Source organism: Monodon monoceros, unplaced genomic scaffold (assembly GCF_005190385.1).
Source record: "Monodon monoceros isolate NGI ecotype Baffin Bay Population unplaced genomic scaffold, NGI_Narwhal_1 Super_Scaffold_22, whole genome shotgun sequence".
In the NCBI taxonomy this organism is placed as follows: domain Eukaryota; kingdom Metazoa; phylum Chordata; class Mammalia; order Artiodactyla; family Monodontidae; genus Monodon; species Monodon monoceros.
The window spans coordinates 59,134,533-59,151,852 of NW_021703779.1; the positions used below are offsets into that span (position 1 = coordinate 59,134,533).

Consider the following 17,320-nt stretch of genomic DNA (forward strand, 5'->3'; position numbering starts at 1 on the left):
CTCTAGGAGGTGGGTCAGAAAGGATCTTGCTGTGATTTATGTCATAGAGTGTTCTGCCTAGGTTTTCCTCTAAGAGTTTGATAGTTTCTGGCCTTACATTTAGGTCTTTAATCCATTTTGAGCTTATTTTTGTGTATGGTGTTAGGGAGTGATCTAATCTCATACTTTTACATGTACCTGTCCAGTTTTCCCAGCACCATTTATTGAAGAGGTTGTCCTTTCTCCACTGTACATTCCTGCCACCTTTATCAAAGATAAGGTGTCCATATGTGCGTGGGTTTATCTCTGGGCTTTCTATCCTGTTCCACTGATCTATCTTTCTGTTTTTGTGCCAGTACCGTACTGTCTTGATTACTGTAGCTTTGTAGTATAGTCTGAAGTCAGGGAGCCTGATTCCTCCAGCTCCTTTTTTCGTTCTCAAGATTGCTTTGGCTATTCGGGGTCTTTTGTGTTTCCATACAAATTGCGAAACTTTTTGTTCTAGTTCTGTGAAAAATGCCAGTGGTAGTTTGATAGGGATTGCACCTCTTTTTCTTGATGAGTCCGGCTAAAGGTTTATAAATTTTGTTCATCTTCTCAAAGAACCAGCTTTCAGTTTCATTAATCTTTGCTGTTATTGTCTTCATCTCTATTTCATTTATTTCTGCTGTGATCTTTATGATTTCTTTCCTTCTACTAACTTTGGGTTTTGTTTGTCTTCTTTCTCTGGTTGCTATAGGTGTGAAGATAGGTGGTTTATTTGAGATTTTTCTTGTTTCTTGAAGTAAGATTGTATTGCTATGAACTTCTCTCTTAGAACTGCTTTTGCAGTGTCCTATAGGTTTTGGATTGCTGTGTTTTCATTGTTGTTTGTCTCTAGGTATTCTTTGATATCCTCTTTGATTTCTTTCTTCAGTGATCCATTGAATACGTAGTAACATATTGTTAGCCTCCATGGGTTTGTAGTTTTTCACAGTTGTTTTTCCTGTAACTGATTTCTAATCTCATAGTGTTGTCCAGAAAGTGGGCTTACAGGGAACCCACCTCAACATAATAAAGGACATATATGACAAACGTACAGCTAACATAGTACTCAATGGTAAAAAGCTGAAAGCATTTCCTCTAAGATCAGTAATAAGGAGGTCCACTCTCGCCACTTCTATTCAACATAGTTTTGGAAGTCCTAGCCATGGCTATCAGAGAAGAAGAAGAAATAAAAGGAATCTAAATTGGAAAAGAAGAAGTAAAGCTGTCACTGTTTGCAGATGACATGATACTATACATAGAAAAACCCTAAAGATGCTACTAGAAAACTACTAGAGTTCATTAATGAATTTGGTCAAGTTTCACAATAGAAAACTCATACACAGAAATCTCTTGCATGCACTCCTATACGCTAACAGTGAAAGATCAGAAAGAGAGATTAAGGAAACAACCCCATTTACCACTGCAACAAAAAGAATAAAATACCTATGAATAAATGTACTTAAAGAGGCAAAAGACCTGTACTCAGAAAACTATAAGATACTGATGAAAGAAATCAAGGTGACACAGATGGAGAAATATACCATGTTCTTGGATTGGAAGAATAACATTGTGAAAATGACTCTACTACCCAAAGCAATCTACAGATTCAATGCAATCCCTATCAAACTACCAATGGCATTTTTCACAGAAAGAGAACAAAAAATTTCACGATTTGTTGGAAACACAAAAGACCCCAAAGAGCCAAAGCAATCTTGAGAAAGAAAAACGGAGCTGGAGGAATCAGGCTCCCTGACTTCAGACTATACTACAAAGCTACAGTAATCAAGACAGTATGGCACTGGCACAAAAACAGAAATATAGATTAATGGAATAGGATAAAAGTCCAGAGATAAATCCATGCACTTATGGTCACCGAATCTATGAAAGAGGAGATAAGAACATACAATGGAGAAAAGACAGTCTCTCCAATAAGTGGTGCTGGGAAAACTGGACAGCTATATGTAAAAGAATGAAATTAGAACACTTGCTAACACCATACACAAAAATAAAATCAAAATGGATTAAAGACCTAAATGTAAGGCTGGATACTATAAAATTCTCAGAGGAAAACATAGGCAGAAGACTCTTTGACATAAATAGTAGCAAGATCTTTTTTGATCCACCTCCTAGAGTAATGAAAATAAAAACAAAAATAAACAAATGTGATTTTATTAAACTTAAAAGCTTTTGCACAGCAAAGGAAACCATAAACAAAACGAAAAGACAACCCTCAGAATGGGAGAAAATATTTGAAAACAAAGCAACTGACAAGGGATTCATCTCCAAAATATACAAACAGCTCACACAGCTCAACATCAGAAAAACAAACTACCCAATCAAAAAATGGGTGGAAGATCTAAATAGACATTTCTCCAAGTAAAACATACAGATGGCTAAAAACCACATGAAAAGATGCTCAACATCACTAATTATTAGAAAAATGAAAATCAAAACTACAATGAGGTATCACCTCACACCAGTCCAAATGGCCATCATCAAAAAGTCTACAAGTAATAAATGCTGGAGAGGATGTGCCTAAAAGGGAACCTTCCTACACTGCTGGTGGGAATGTAAACTGGTACAGCCACTATGGAGAACAGTATGGAGGATCCTTAAAAAACAGAAAACAGAGCTACCATATGATCCAGCAATCCCACTCCTGGGCATATAACCTGAGAAAACCATAATTCAAAAAGAGTCATGTAGGGCTTCCCTGGTGGCGCAGTGGTTGAGAGTCCGCCTGCTGATGCAGGGGACATGGGTTCGTGCCCTGGTCCTGGAGGATCCCATGTGCCGCGGAGCAGCTGGGCCCATGAGCCATGGCCGCTGAGCCTGCACATCCGGAGCCTGTGCTCCGCAACGGGAGAGAGCACAGCAGTGAGAGGCCCGCATACCGCAAAAAAAAAAAAAAAAAAAAAAAGAGTCATGTACCACAATGTTCAAATAAAAAAGAGTCACGTACCACAATGTTCACTGCAGCACTATTTACAATAGCCAGGACATGGAAGCAACCTAACTGCCCACTGACAGATAAATGGATAAAGAAGATGTGGTACATATATACAATGGAATATTACTCAGCCATAAAAAGATACAAAATTGAGTTATTTGTATTGAGGTGGATAGACCTAGAGTGTGTCATACAGAGTGAAGTAAGTCAGAAAGAGAAAAAAAAATACCATATGCTAACACATATATATGGAATCTAAAAAAACAAACAAACATCATTTTGAAGAACCTAGGGGCGGGACAGGAATAAAGATGCAGATGTAGAGAATGGACTGGAGGACTCGGGGAGGGAAAGGGGAAGCTGGGATGATGTGAGAGATTGGCATGGACATATACAGACTACCTAATGTAAAACAGATAGCTAGTGGGAAACAGCCGCATAGCACAGGGAGATCAGCTCAGTGCTTTGTGCCCACCTAGAGGAGTGGGACAGGTAGGGTGGGAGGGAGATGCAAGAGGGAGGAGATATGGGGATGTATGTATACGTATAGCTGATTCACTTTGTTATACAGCAGAAACTAACACCATTATAAAGCAATTATACTCCAATAAAGATGTTAAAACAAAAACCTGCCAGATATGTAATCAAGCTTTATTATTAACTGAATGATTGTACAAGCATGCTAACATAGTACAAACCTGTAAAAAATAGAAGCTATATTTTAAATTTGAAATCTAAAAATATAAACACTTAATTTATCAAATTTTCCTTTTGAAACTGATTATCTTCTTGATTTGGAAACAGAAAACTGAAACTTTTTCTTCTACACCAATATGTCAATGTCCATGCATACTGATAGGGAAGAAGTAGATACCTAAATGGAAATTTGGATAATGTTATCAATAAGAAAGTAGATGAATGAGTGATGACTGACCAAAAGCAGTAAAAGTCCACTACATCTGATATTCCATATTTGTCTAATTAGAATTTAGTACCACAGTATAGTGAAGGTCAATTTGTAGTTCTTTATTCACATTAGTAATATTAATTGAGAAAGGCAAAATAAGCAATATTTTTCACTATTATAATGTTGGAAATCAGAAAACATATTCTTAAGAATTCAATCTTCAAGTCTAAAACTTTGAGTATGTAGCTCAGGTAATCACTTCCATCTTTGGAAATCAATTTCAGCATAGAAAAGTGAGTCAGATTAGTCCCTGCCAAATGAGTTTCCCAAAGAAACGACTTCCCTAAGAACATGTGAATTTAAATTTACATTCATTTACTTACTGCATTTGTAGAGAGATTCAGAGTGTTTACATGAGTTGTCATATTCACCACAGAGGTCAAGTCTTTGAGCTGAGGCAGGGGTTTTTCCCACAGATGACGTAAGTTTAATTCTTTCAACAGTTCAAAAAGATCTCTTTAGCACCTGTCATGAATGCTGTGCTGCGTCACCCAGATTTTCCCTTCAACACTAAAATATTTATTTCCAGATTGCTCTTTAGGAATTACCTAGGCTGAAGAGAGCTACCTCATCCAAGGTTATGCTCCCTTCCCAAGGCAGCTGGCATCCAATGGCTAGTAAACACTGGGCTAGACCTGGTTTTCTCACCCTAACTGAGGACAATTCTGAATGGCCATCCCAGCTTCAGAGCATCCCATGGGGTAAAGCCGAAGCCTTATGGTGACTTTACATCAGCCCAACTTCTCCCTTTACCTAGCCCTGCCTCCTTTCCTTTCCCTCATAGGTGTTGATCCTGAGACCACCCCTTAATAAATTATCTGTACACTAATCTCCATCTTTAAAATCCACTTCTAGGGTAACCCAACATGTGACAGCACCACATCCAACTAAGCCCCTTAAATTCCAAGAAGTAGAGGCAACTACTCTACTGTGCATCAAATTCACCCAGCAAAGCAATAATCTCTTTTGAAGCCACAGAAGAATATCCAGCATACATGTGTGATTACTACATCCACATGTTTCATTTTTAGCTTTTTAGCACAGTGTTTCCTGGTAAATTATACAATTAATAGGCTTGTCTTATATTCTTAAAAAATACTTCCACCTTGGATTTAAGTTCCAAATCAAGATTTATCCTAATAACTAACCATTGCAAAAATATCTCCTGTAGTCACACATAAATTGTTTTGATCAATCTACATTAAACTTATACGACACAGGTACTATGTTCAAAAGTTCTGTCTTATCAAAATTTTCATTGACACCACAAGTAAATACGCTTTACTGTGCAGTATTACATATGTCCATGCAACAGAAATACCACAAATAACTCTTTTAAAGCAACCTGTCTAATAAATTATCAGTCATACCTTCAACATGCCAAACAACAGCATTTCTGGTTAGATTTACACCTGAAACTTAAGAATACATTTTATGACTCACTCAGTAGACGCACTTTTGTAAACTTGTCATCTTTAAAAGGGTTTAACGCCTGGGCAATTGTTTTCCTTAATATAAAACTATATAACTGCATTTTACAACAGGATAGCTTATTTTATTAACCTTCCAAAATAAACCTGGTTGAAATTTCAGTCCTGTTATTGAATTTGATAAGTTTTCATTACATTGCTTTTGTGTATACTAGCCACAGTTTCTACTTTATTTCATTTCATAATGAACTATTAAGTTGTACTCATTTGATACCAACACACTTCTTTGCATATTAAACACAGGAATATTTTTAAATTTCCTTTCAGTCTAGCTTTCATTCCCTCACTTTTGATAGAGATGTGGATGCCATGGACATTTATTTTCCTCTTATATCTGCTATAATAATAATGACACAAAGAAGATGATAAATGACAACCTGACACACAGGATATGGGAGAAAATAAGGCATTGTGGGGACTATGTCAAACTGGAGAATACATGTCCCACATCTGAAAGTAACAACTGCCACTTGGTTCCAACTGATTATTGCTTAGTGGCAATATTAACCAAGTGTTTCCAGATTTTTTTCAAGTTTTTCAAGAGAACTCAAAAATCCAAATTTTTATGTGAAATTGTTACATGCTGGCAATTAATGCATCCCTATGCAACACATCTGTGGTCATACCCAGGTCATAGGTCCACTGATTTGCAAACTCACTCTTATGTGATAAATTCCTTTTGAATGTAGTATTGGGGGGATAAGTTTCTCAGTCTTGAAGTCTTGAAAATTCAGAAACTGTAGAAATTAAACAAGCCTTAAGCAACCAATGAATCAAAGAAGAAATCACAAGGGAGATTAGAAAATACTTAGGGAAGAATAAAAATGAAAACACAACATACTAAGACTTATGGGACACAGAAAAAGCAGCGCTATGGGAGAAATTTATAACTATAAAAGCTTACATTAAAACAAGAAAAGTCTCAAGTCAACCACCTAACTTTAGAACTTAGGGAATGAGGAGAAGAACTAAACCAAAAGCTAGCAGAAGGGAGGAAATAATAAAATTAGAGCAGAAATAAATGAAATAGAGGCCAGAAAAAAATAATAAAATACTCAATGAAACTAAGAGTTGGTTTTTTTAAATGATAAAACTGACAAACCTTTAGCTAGATAGTTAACTAAGAAAAAAAGCAAGAAGACTCAAATAAATAAAATCAGAGATGAAAGAGGAGACATTAGGACTGATGCCACAGAAATCAAAAGGATTATAAAAGACCACTACTAAAACTTATACACTAATAAATCAGATAACCTAGAAGAAATAAATGCATGAATTCCTAGAAATATATCATGTACCAAGCCTGAATCATGAAGAAATAGAAAACCTGACAGACGTATAACTAGTAAAGAGATTGAAGCAGTAATCAAAAACCTTCTAACATAGAAAAGCCCAGGATCTGATGGCTTCACTCATAAATTCTACCAAATATTTAAAGAAAAATTAATGGCAATTCTTCTCAAACTCTTCCAAAAAATTGAAGAGGAGGGAACACTTCCATACTTATTTTATGATGCCAGCATTACCCCGATACAAAAACAGAAAAAGACACTATGAGAAAAGAAAACAACAGGCCAATATCACTGATGAATATAGTAAAAATCCTCAACAAAATACCACCAAACCAAATTCAACAGCATATTAAAAAGATCATACACCATGACCAAGTGGGACTTATTCCTGGGATGTAAAGATGGTTCAAAATACAAAAATCAGTAAATGTTATATACCACATTAACAGGATGAAAGATAAAAATCACATGATCATCTCAACAAATGCAGAAGAATCATCTGAAAAATTCAACACCCTTTCATAATAAACACACACAACAAGCTAAGGGTAGGAAACTACCTCAACATAATAAAAGCCATATGTGGAAATTTCCTGGTGGTCCAGTGGTAAAGAATCCACCTTCCAATGCAGGGAACACGGGTTCAACCCCTGGTCAATGAACTAAGATCCCACGTGCCACAGCGCAACTAAGCCCACGTGCCACAACTACTGAGCTCGCACACCTCAACGAGAGAGCCCGCGTGCCACAAACTACAGAGCCCATGAGCTCTGGAGCCCGCACTAGAGACAGAAAAGCCCGCACCCCACAACTAGAGAGAAGCCCTGCACGCCACAACAAAGTACCCATGTGCCGCAACAAAAGGATCTCGCATGCCTCAACGCAGATCCTGCATGCCACAACTAAGACCCAATGCAGCCAAGAAAGAAAGAGAGAGAAAGGGAGGGAGGGAGGGAGGGAGGGAGGGAGGGAGGGAGGGAGGGAGGAAGGAAGGAAGGAAGAAAGGATGGATGGAAGGAAGGAAGGAAGGAAGGAAATAAATTTTTTTTAAAAAGCCATATTGGAAAAACCCATAGGGAACATCATACTCAACAGTGAAAGGCTGAAACTTTTTCCTCTAAAATCAGGAACAAGCAAGGAGGCCTGCTTTAGCCACTTTTGTTCAACATAGTATTGGACATCCTAGCCAGAGAAATTAAGCAAGGAAAAGAAATAAAAGCCATCCATTCAAATTGGAAGGGAAGAAGTAAAATTATCTTTGTTCATAGATGATTATGATCTTATATGTAAAAAACCCTAAAGATTCCACAAAAAAACCTATTAAAACTACTAAGTGAATTCAACGAAGTAGCAGGACACAAAGTCAACATGCAAAAATCAGTTGCATTTCTATATACAGACAATAAACAATCTGAAAAGAAAATTAAGAAAACAATCTCATATACAATAGCATAAAAATACTTAAGCATTAACAACCAAGGAAGTGAAGGACTTGTATGATAAAATCTGCAAGACATTTCTAAACAAAATTAGAGGACACATAAATAAATGGAAAGAAATTCCACGTTCATGAATTGGAAGACAGTATTGTTAAGATGCCAATACTATCCAAAGTGATCTACAGATTAAATGAAGCCCCTATCAAAATCCCAATGATTTTTTTGAAGAAATAGAACAATTCACCCTAAAATTCATATGCAATCTCAAGGAACTCTGAAGAATCAAAATGATTCTGAAAAAGAACAAAGCTGGAGAACTCATATTAACTGATTTCAAAACTTACTACAAAATAACAGTTAAAAAAAAAGCAATGGAAGAGAACAGAATACACAGAAATAAACTCACATATTCAAATGATTTTTGACAAGCGTGCCAAGACCATTCAATGGGGAAAAGACAGTCTTCTCAACAAATGATACTGAGAAAACCAGTATCACATGCAAAAGAATGAAGTTGGACCCTTACTTTACACCATGTACAAAAATTAACTCAAAATAGATCCACGACCTAAATGTTAAGACCTAAAACTATAGAACTCCTAGAAGAAAACAAAGGGGAAAATCTTCATGTCATTGGATTTGTTAATGATTTCTTAGATATGACAACAAAAGAACAGGAAACAAACAAAAAAAACCCACAAATTGGATTTTATGAAAAATTTTAAGTATTTTGCATCAGAAGGCACTATCAATAGAGTAAAAAGGCAACCCAAAGAATGGAAGAAAATATTTGCAAATGATTTATATGATAAGGGATTGATATCCAGAATACATAGAGAACTCCTAAAACTCAACATTAAACACCAAACGACTTGATTAAAAAACAGGCAGAGGACTAAAACAGACATTTCTCCAAAGAAGATATACAAATGGCCAAAAATGACATGAAAAGATGGTCAACATGACTAGTCATTAAGGAAATGCAAATCAAAACTACATGATACCACCTCACACTCATTAGGATGGCTACTAATATATTTTTTTTTAAAAGTTGATGAGAATGTAGAGAAATTAGAACTCTAGTGTACTGCTGGTGGGAATGCAAAATGGTACATCCACTGTGAAAACAGTATGACAGTTCCTCAAAAAATTAAAAATAGAATTACATTATCCAGCAGTTCCACTTCTGGGCATATAACCAAAAGAATCAAAAGCATGTTCTCAAAGAAATATTTTTACACCCACATTCACAGCAGCATTAGTCATAATAGCTAAAACATGGAAGTTTTATCTTCCATCTGTAAATAAATGGATAAGCAAAATGTGGTATATACACACAATGGAATATTCTTAAGCCTTAAAATGGAACAAAATTCTGACACATGCTACAACATGGGTGAAACTTGAGGACATTATGTTAAGTGAAATGAGTCAGTCACAAAAAGACAAATACTGTATGATTCCACTTAAATAACGTACCTAGAGTAGTCAAATTCATAGAGATGAAAAGTAGAATGGTGGTTGCCAAGGACTGGGAGAAGTGGGGAACAGAGAATTTATTGTTTAATGGGTAAAGAGTTTCAGTTTTGCAAGATGAAAAGAGTTCTGGAGATGGACTGTGGTGATGTTTGCAGAATATGAATGTACTCGTTACCAATGAAGTGTACACTTTACGATTAGTATAGTAAGTTATGTGTATTTTACCACAATAAAAGAAACTGGGAAAGAGTTTTATTGGGACACAGCCACCCACATTTGTTTATATATTGTCTATGGCTGCTTTTGCACTATAATGGCAGAGTTGAGGAGTTGTGACAGAAACTCTGTGGCCCGCAAATCTAAAATATATACTATCTTGTCCTTTAAGAAAAAGTGTGCTAATCCGAATTAAATGAAGACAGGTGGGCATGCCTACCAAATCTGAGGATGACATAAACTGGGAGGAGTAGTTAATATACTGCATGACAGAATCAAAATTCACAAAAATCAGAACTGAAAAAGAATAAGCTGTAACAATCAGGTTGAAACTTAACAGCTTATGAAGTATGTATGAGATAACAGAAAATATATGTTGGTCTCTGCCCCCGATTCTTAGAACTGAGCCTCTACAGCCCTTATAATTTCCTAAAGTGATAAGAACACTAGGAGCATTGTTAAAATGTCCATACTGCCCAAAGCAATCTACAGATTTAATGCAATCCCTATCAAAATACCCGTGACATTTTTCACAGAACTGGAACAAAAAATCCTAAAATTTATATGGAACCACAAAAGACTGCAAACAGTCAAAACCATTTTGAGAAAAAAGAATAAAGTTGGAGGTATCACACTCCCTGACTTCAGGCTATACTACAAAGCTACAGTAATCAAAACAGTATGGTACTGGCACAAACACAGACACACAGATCAATGCAACAGAACAGACAGCCCAGAAATAAACCCACGCACCTATGGTCAATTAATCTACAACAAAGGAGGCAAAAATATACAACAGAGAAAAGACAGTCTCTTCAACAACTGGTGCTGGGAAAACTGGATAGCTTACATGTAAAAGAATGGAATTAGAACATTTTCTCAGACAATATACAAAAATAAATTCAACATGGATTAAAGACCTAAACGTTAAGACTGGAAATTATAAAACTCCTAGAAGAAAATATAGGCAGAACACTCTTTGACATAAATAGTAGCAGTTATTTTTTTGGATCTGTCTCCTAAGGCAAAGGAAACAGAAGCAAAAATAAACAAATGGGGCCTAATTAAGTAAAAGCTCTTGCGCAGCAAAGGAAACCATCAACAAAATGAAAAGATAACCTACTGAACAGGAGAAAATATTTGCAAATGATATGACCAATAGGGGTTAAGATGCAAAATACATCAACAGCTCATACAACTCAATATCAAGAAAACAAACAACCTGATTAAAAAAAGGGCAGAGGACCTGAACAAACATTTTTCCAAAGAAGATATACAGATGGCCAACAGGCACATGAAATATGCTCAACATCACTAATCATTAGAGAAATGCAAATCAAAACCACACTGAGATGTCACCTCACACCCATCAGAATGGCTATGATCAAAAAGACCACAAATAACAAATTTTGGTGAGGATGTAGAGAAAAGGGAGCCCTCTTGCACTGTTGGTGGGAATGTAAATTGGTGCAGCCACTGTGAAAAACAGTATGGAGGTTCCTCAAAAAACTAAAACTAGAACTACCATACGATCCAGCAATTCCACTCCTGGGTATATATTCAAAACAAACAAAAACACTAATTCGAAAAGATACATGCACCCCAATGTTCACAGCAGCATTATTTACAACTGCCAAGATACAGAAGCAACCCATCAACAGATAAATGGATAAAGAAGATGTGGTATATATATAAAATGGAATGTTACTCAGCCATAAAAAAGAATGAAATCTTGCCATTGCAACAACATAGATGGACTTAGAGGGTATTATGCTTAGTGAAATAGGTCAGACATAGAAAGACAAATACTGTATGTTATCACTTACATGTGGAATCTAAAAACTAAAATGAATGAATGTAACAAAACAGAAATAGACTCACACATATAGAAAACAGAGCAGTGGTTACCAGTGAGGAGAGGGAAGGGGGTAGTGGCAAACGGGTAGGGGATTAAGAGGCACGAACTACTATGTATGAAATAAATAAGCTACAAGGATATATTGTACACCACAGAGAATATAGTCAGTATTTTATAATAACTTTAAATGGAGTATAATCTATAAAAATATTGAATCACTATGTTGTACACCTGACACTAATATAATATTGTAAATTAACTATACTTCAATTTTAAAAATTAAAAAATTAAACAAAACAGTGGTTCTCAGAACCACCTGGAGGACTAATATAGAATACAGAGGTCTGGGCTTGTTGAAGTAAGGTAGGGCCTGATCTCTCTGTTTTTACCACATTCACTAGTGATTATTTTTTAATAAGCTTTATTGAGGTATAATTCACATACCATACAATTCATCCATTTAAAGTATATGATTCAATGGTTTTTAGTATATTCCCAGAGTTATGCAACCATCATACAATTTTAGAACATTTTCATTATGCCAAAGAGAGACCCCATGCCCATTAGTAGCTGCTCCCCGTATCCCCCCAATTCTCAAAGCCCTAGGCAACCACAAATCTACTATCTGCTTCTATAAATGTGCCTGTTCTGGAAATATCATAAAAATGGAATGATACAATATGTGGTCTTTGTAACTGGCTTCTCTCACTTACCATGTTTTTAAGGTTCATCCACGTTATAACATGTATCAGCACTCTGTTTCTTTTTATTGCCAAATGAGTATACTACATTTTGTTTATCTTTTCATCAGTTGACAGACATTTTGGTTGTTTCCACATTTGATTATTAAAAATAATGCTGTTATGAACATTCATATACACGTGTTTGTATGGACACGTTTCCTGTTTAACTTAGGAGTGGAACTGCTGGGTCATATGGTAACTCTATTTAACTTATTGAGGAACTAACAGGCTGTTTCCAAAGTGGCTGCACCATTTCACATTCCCCCCAGCAGTGTATGAGGGTTATAATTTTTCCACATCCTTGTCAATTTCTGTTATTATCTATCGTTTTGATTACAGCCATCCTAGTAGTGTGAAGCAGTTTCTCATTGTGGTTTTGATTTGCATTTCCCTGATGGCTAACGATGTTGAGCATCTTTTCAAGTGATTCCCCAGTAACTGTGATGAACACTGAAGTCTGAAAACCACTAAGAGGTCTGCAAATACATTAAGGTCCCTTTTGACATTAATGATCCCATGAAGAGCCAGAGAGGTATATCATTTGCAGAACTACACTTGCACATGCCTTCCTGTTCCACATGCCACTGGCCTACAAGTTAACCTAGTCAACTCCTGTTTTATAAAACCCTATCTTACTCCTTTCTCATTTTATTTTAAAAAATTTTAATATAAATTTTAAAATTGACTTGACTACAGATTGTTTAAATCATTTAAGCAAGCAGTTCCATCTTCTAATTTGATTAGCACAATGGCAAATACTGTGCTCTGTGAATATGGATGGAGGGAGGTAGATATATAGATATAGACAGATATAATTCAATATATGTTAATGGAAACCTTAGAAAAATGTTAGTCTTTAAAGAAAAAATCATTTCTTCTATACCTTTCATGATACATCAGCAGTTTAGCAATGCTCAGACAGAAGTCTAAAGACATGTCACGATGTAGTATTTCCATGATAGCTAACAAATAGAACAAAGGAAATAATCAAATTAGTTTCACTTTTTAGGAACCTTAGCTATTTTCAGTAATTTTCCTCTGTTCAAAATCTACTTTCTAAATGTTTGCCATATACCATGTCTTGCCTAACAATTTACCAAAGTCTTTTTATATAGCAATAATATCCAATGCTAGAGAGAGTGCAGTAAAACAGGCAAAGTAACTTTTTGAAAAGCAATTTGACTACTATCTGCTAAGAACACAGTGGATAAAAACTTGGGCTCTGAAGTCAGACAGATCCATATTTGAAACCACTTTCCACTTTCATGGCCATAGGCAAGTTACTTAGTTTTTCTGCACCTCAGTTTTGTCATCTGTAAAGTGGAGAACAAATCACCCATCTCTCAGGGCTGATGAAAGAGTTACATGAGATAATGTATGTAAATTACATAGCAAAGGACCTAGCACTTAGTAAGCATTCAGTAAATGAAAGCTGCTATTATTATTATCCCCTTTACTTCAGAAATTGTACTTCTGAAAATTCATCTGAAATAAATGTGGGGAAATGTAATGAACAGGATATTAAAAGCAATATAAATTATAACAACAATAAAAAGGACATATACTGAGTGTCCACTGTAGGGTAGTGATAAATTACTATGCAACCATTAAAATTGTTAAGTATGAAATAAAACTGTTTTTCATTTAAAAAATGAATATGCACCAATATGAAAAATGGTTATAAGATTAGTAAAAAAACAAAATTGGAAAACAAAGGCTGTCTGTACTATATAGTCACAATTCTGTAAAACAAGCAAATTAATATAGAAAAATACTGAAAATAAATCATCAAATTTCTAAAAGTGATTGTGTTTAGATTATTTATTCAAAAAATAACTGATGAGTGTATTCTCTGTGCCAGGAACTGTGCTTGGTGCTGGGAATCCAGCAGTGGACAAAACACACAAAAATCTCTGCTACCAAGGAGCTGATATTCCAATGGATGGTGGAAAATGGATATTTTTAGTATTTTCCAGAAACTTCCTTAATGGGTATGTTATACCTTTTCACAATAAAAAAATTATATATTTTTTTTAATTTCTACTTTTCCTACTATAAAAAATACCAGTGAAGTTCTAATGAAAAACACCACTTAGGTTGACCATTCTTTTTTTTTTAAAAAAAAAAATAAATGTATTTATTTATTTTTGGCTATGTTGGGTCTTTATTGTTGTGCATGGGCTTTCTCTAGTTGTGGCCAGTGGGTGCACAGGCTTCCCATTGTGGTGGCCTCTCTTGTTGCAGAGCACGAGCTCTAGGCGTGAGCGCTTCAGTAGTTGTGGCTCACAGGCTCTAGAGCGCAGGCTCAGTAGTTGTGGCACACGGGCTTAGTTACTCCACGGCATGTGGGATCTTCCCGGACCAGGGCTCGAATCCGTGTCCCCTGCGCTGGCAGGTGGATTCTTTTTCTTTCTTTTTTTTTTTTTTTTGCGGTACACGGGCCTCTCACTGTTGTGGCCTCTCCCGTTGCGGAGCACAGGCTTCCGGACGTGCAGGCTCAGTGGCCATGACTCACGGGCCCAGCCACACTGCGGCATGTGGGATCTTCCTGGACCAGGGCACGAACCCGTGTCCCCTGCATCGGCAGGCGGACTCTCAACCACTGCACCACCAGGGAAGCCCTGGCAGGTGTATTCTTAACCACTGTGCCACCAGGGAAGCCCTGGCAGGTGGATTCTTAACCACTGTGCCACCAGGGAAGCCCAGGTTGACCATTCTTGAAGTATTTTCATTAGCAAAGAAATGAAGAGATTATAAAAATACAAGTTTCATATATACTTTTTTTAAAATTAATTAAATTTTGGCCGCATTGGGTCTTTGTTGCTGCGTGTGGGCTTTCTCTAGTTGCAGCAAGTGGGGGCTACTCTTCATTGTGACGTGTGGGCTTCTCATTGCAGTGGCTTCTCTTGTTGCGGAACACGGGCTCTAGGCGCGGGTTTCAGTAGCTCTGGCTTGTGAGCTCAACAGCTGTGGCTCACGGGCTCTAGAGCACAGGCTCAGTAGTTGTGGCACACGGGCTTAGTTGCTTCAGGGCATGTGCGATCTTCCCAGACCAGGGCTCGAACCCGTGTCCTCTGCATTGGCAGGCAGATTCTTAACCACTGCACCACCAGGGAAGTCCCCATATATACTTTTAATACAAAGTGAAAGATAATTTTATTATTTTAAACTATAGAAAACTTAAATTCATGAAGTTTCCTAGTTTGTAATCTGATGTTGCAACTCTATCATGAGCATATAGATTGAGTTAAGTAAAAAGAATCTGGAAATAAAGAATAATTTCATTTTAAACTCTGTTTCTTTTCTACATTTTGATAAAAAACCGTAATGGGGAATTCTAGTCCAAAATTAATCAACTTCAAACTAGGTGACTCCAATAATCTCTCTGATCTTCCCATATTATATTAGCTTGAGTAAGACTATTCCTTTAATTGGTTTGTTGGTTTGTTTATTCCTGTACTGAAAAAAAAGAGGAGTTGTCTTTCTGGCTCCTAATAAATTTCAACCTGTGTATATCTGAGCTGATACTGTTACCTAGACATGCAGAATCCTCTATATATTTCAGCTTCTGAGGTCTCTTAGAGATTGGCTAATATTCTAGAAGTCACAGAAAGTTTCAGCAGTACTAAACTGGCACTAAATTTAGAGCAACTTCCAAATCTGATTACTGTCCTACTTGTTATAAATTCTTATTGTTTACTGGATAATCAGTTATTATACTAACATATAATTTTATATAGTAAAAATAATGCAGCTCTATAATGCAATTAAATTTTTATGCAGTAAAAAAAATAAAGCATGTATACATTAAAAAATTTAGAGTAAATTATTTTTATGACTAAACATAATTGAAATTCTGTTAAGGGGCCAGTGTGCATAGAGATATTATGCCTCACTTAATTCATCTATACAGTAGTAATAACAATAATAATAACTACAATAATAGGTAATATTTATTGCACACTAACTATGTACCAGGCATGGAACTAAATGCTTTACATACTTTTTCTCATAGGATTCTCAAAACAACACAGTGAGGTAGACATTAATATTACATTTCTTTTAAAGATGAAGAAACTGAGGCACAGGAAAGTTGTCACTTGCCAAATGACCCACAGCTGTGTATCAGGATGTTTATGTTGTGATGTGCACATTCTAGTCCCTTGAGAATTTTGAAAAACAAATAGCAATATTTATACAAGTAATTATAAATGGCACAGCATTACAAAGGCTTTTTCTATCAATAGGTTATCTTTCTTCGTGGTGGGCAGGTTGGGCAGCTGCAATTTTCTGCTAGACTGAAGGAAAACTGATAGCTTTTATTCAGCTCTTTTTTACTACTTGTTAAATTTGCTACTATTCTTTCTTCCTTCTCCTTTTCTTCCTGACTATCTTATGTGCTCAATTTCCTTCTCAGTCACCATCAAATTATACCTATGCTAGTATACTACAAAAGATCTTACATTCAACAAATTGGTGTTAATATTTCAAAACTGTATACTCTTCACACACAGAGATGTTATTTACCTCCAAGAAATTCTTCTTTAGCTGTTTCATACTTCAAGAGGATTTTCATCTTTAAGGAAAGCCCACCTGGAGTTAAATGTTCCTATTTTAAACAAAGAAATCACAATGATATTAACACTGTGAAATGTAAAAGACAATTTTCAAGTAATTGCCTGTTTTATTCAACCACAGCAAGATGTATCATGACCAAAGGAAATCAAAATTATAAAAAATCAAATCATAACATCCAGTCTATTCCTGAGGATATTTTCTGGTATTTTATTCAATCTAAATGAAATAGTAAAAGGAAAAGAACATGTAAACATTTCTGTTGAGTGGCAAGCATTTAATGGCAAGGCCAATACTTAAACTGT

The 17,320-nt window shown here is 35.9% G+C and overlaps 1 protein-coding gene across 1 annotated transcript in view; it reads right to left on the minus strand.

Annotated features, from left to right (window-relative positions):
* TEX11 (testis expressed 11) overlaps nucleotides 1-17,320 on the minus strand; it is a gene marked incomplete at its 5' end in the record, with an annotated part of 336,930 nt that overhangs the window by 160,811 nt on the left and 158,799 nt on the right. Inside the window, 2 exons of the mRNA XM_029241408.1 lie at nucleotides 13,324-13,402; nucleotides 16,968-17,049. Coding sequence (XP_029097241.1) covers nucleotides 13,324-13,402; nucleotides 16,968-17,049 — 161 coding nt within the window. The remainder of the gene's footprint in view (nucleotides 1-13,323; nucleotides 13,403-16,967; nucleotides 17,050-17,320) is intronic.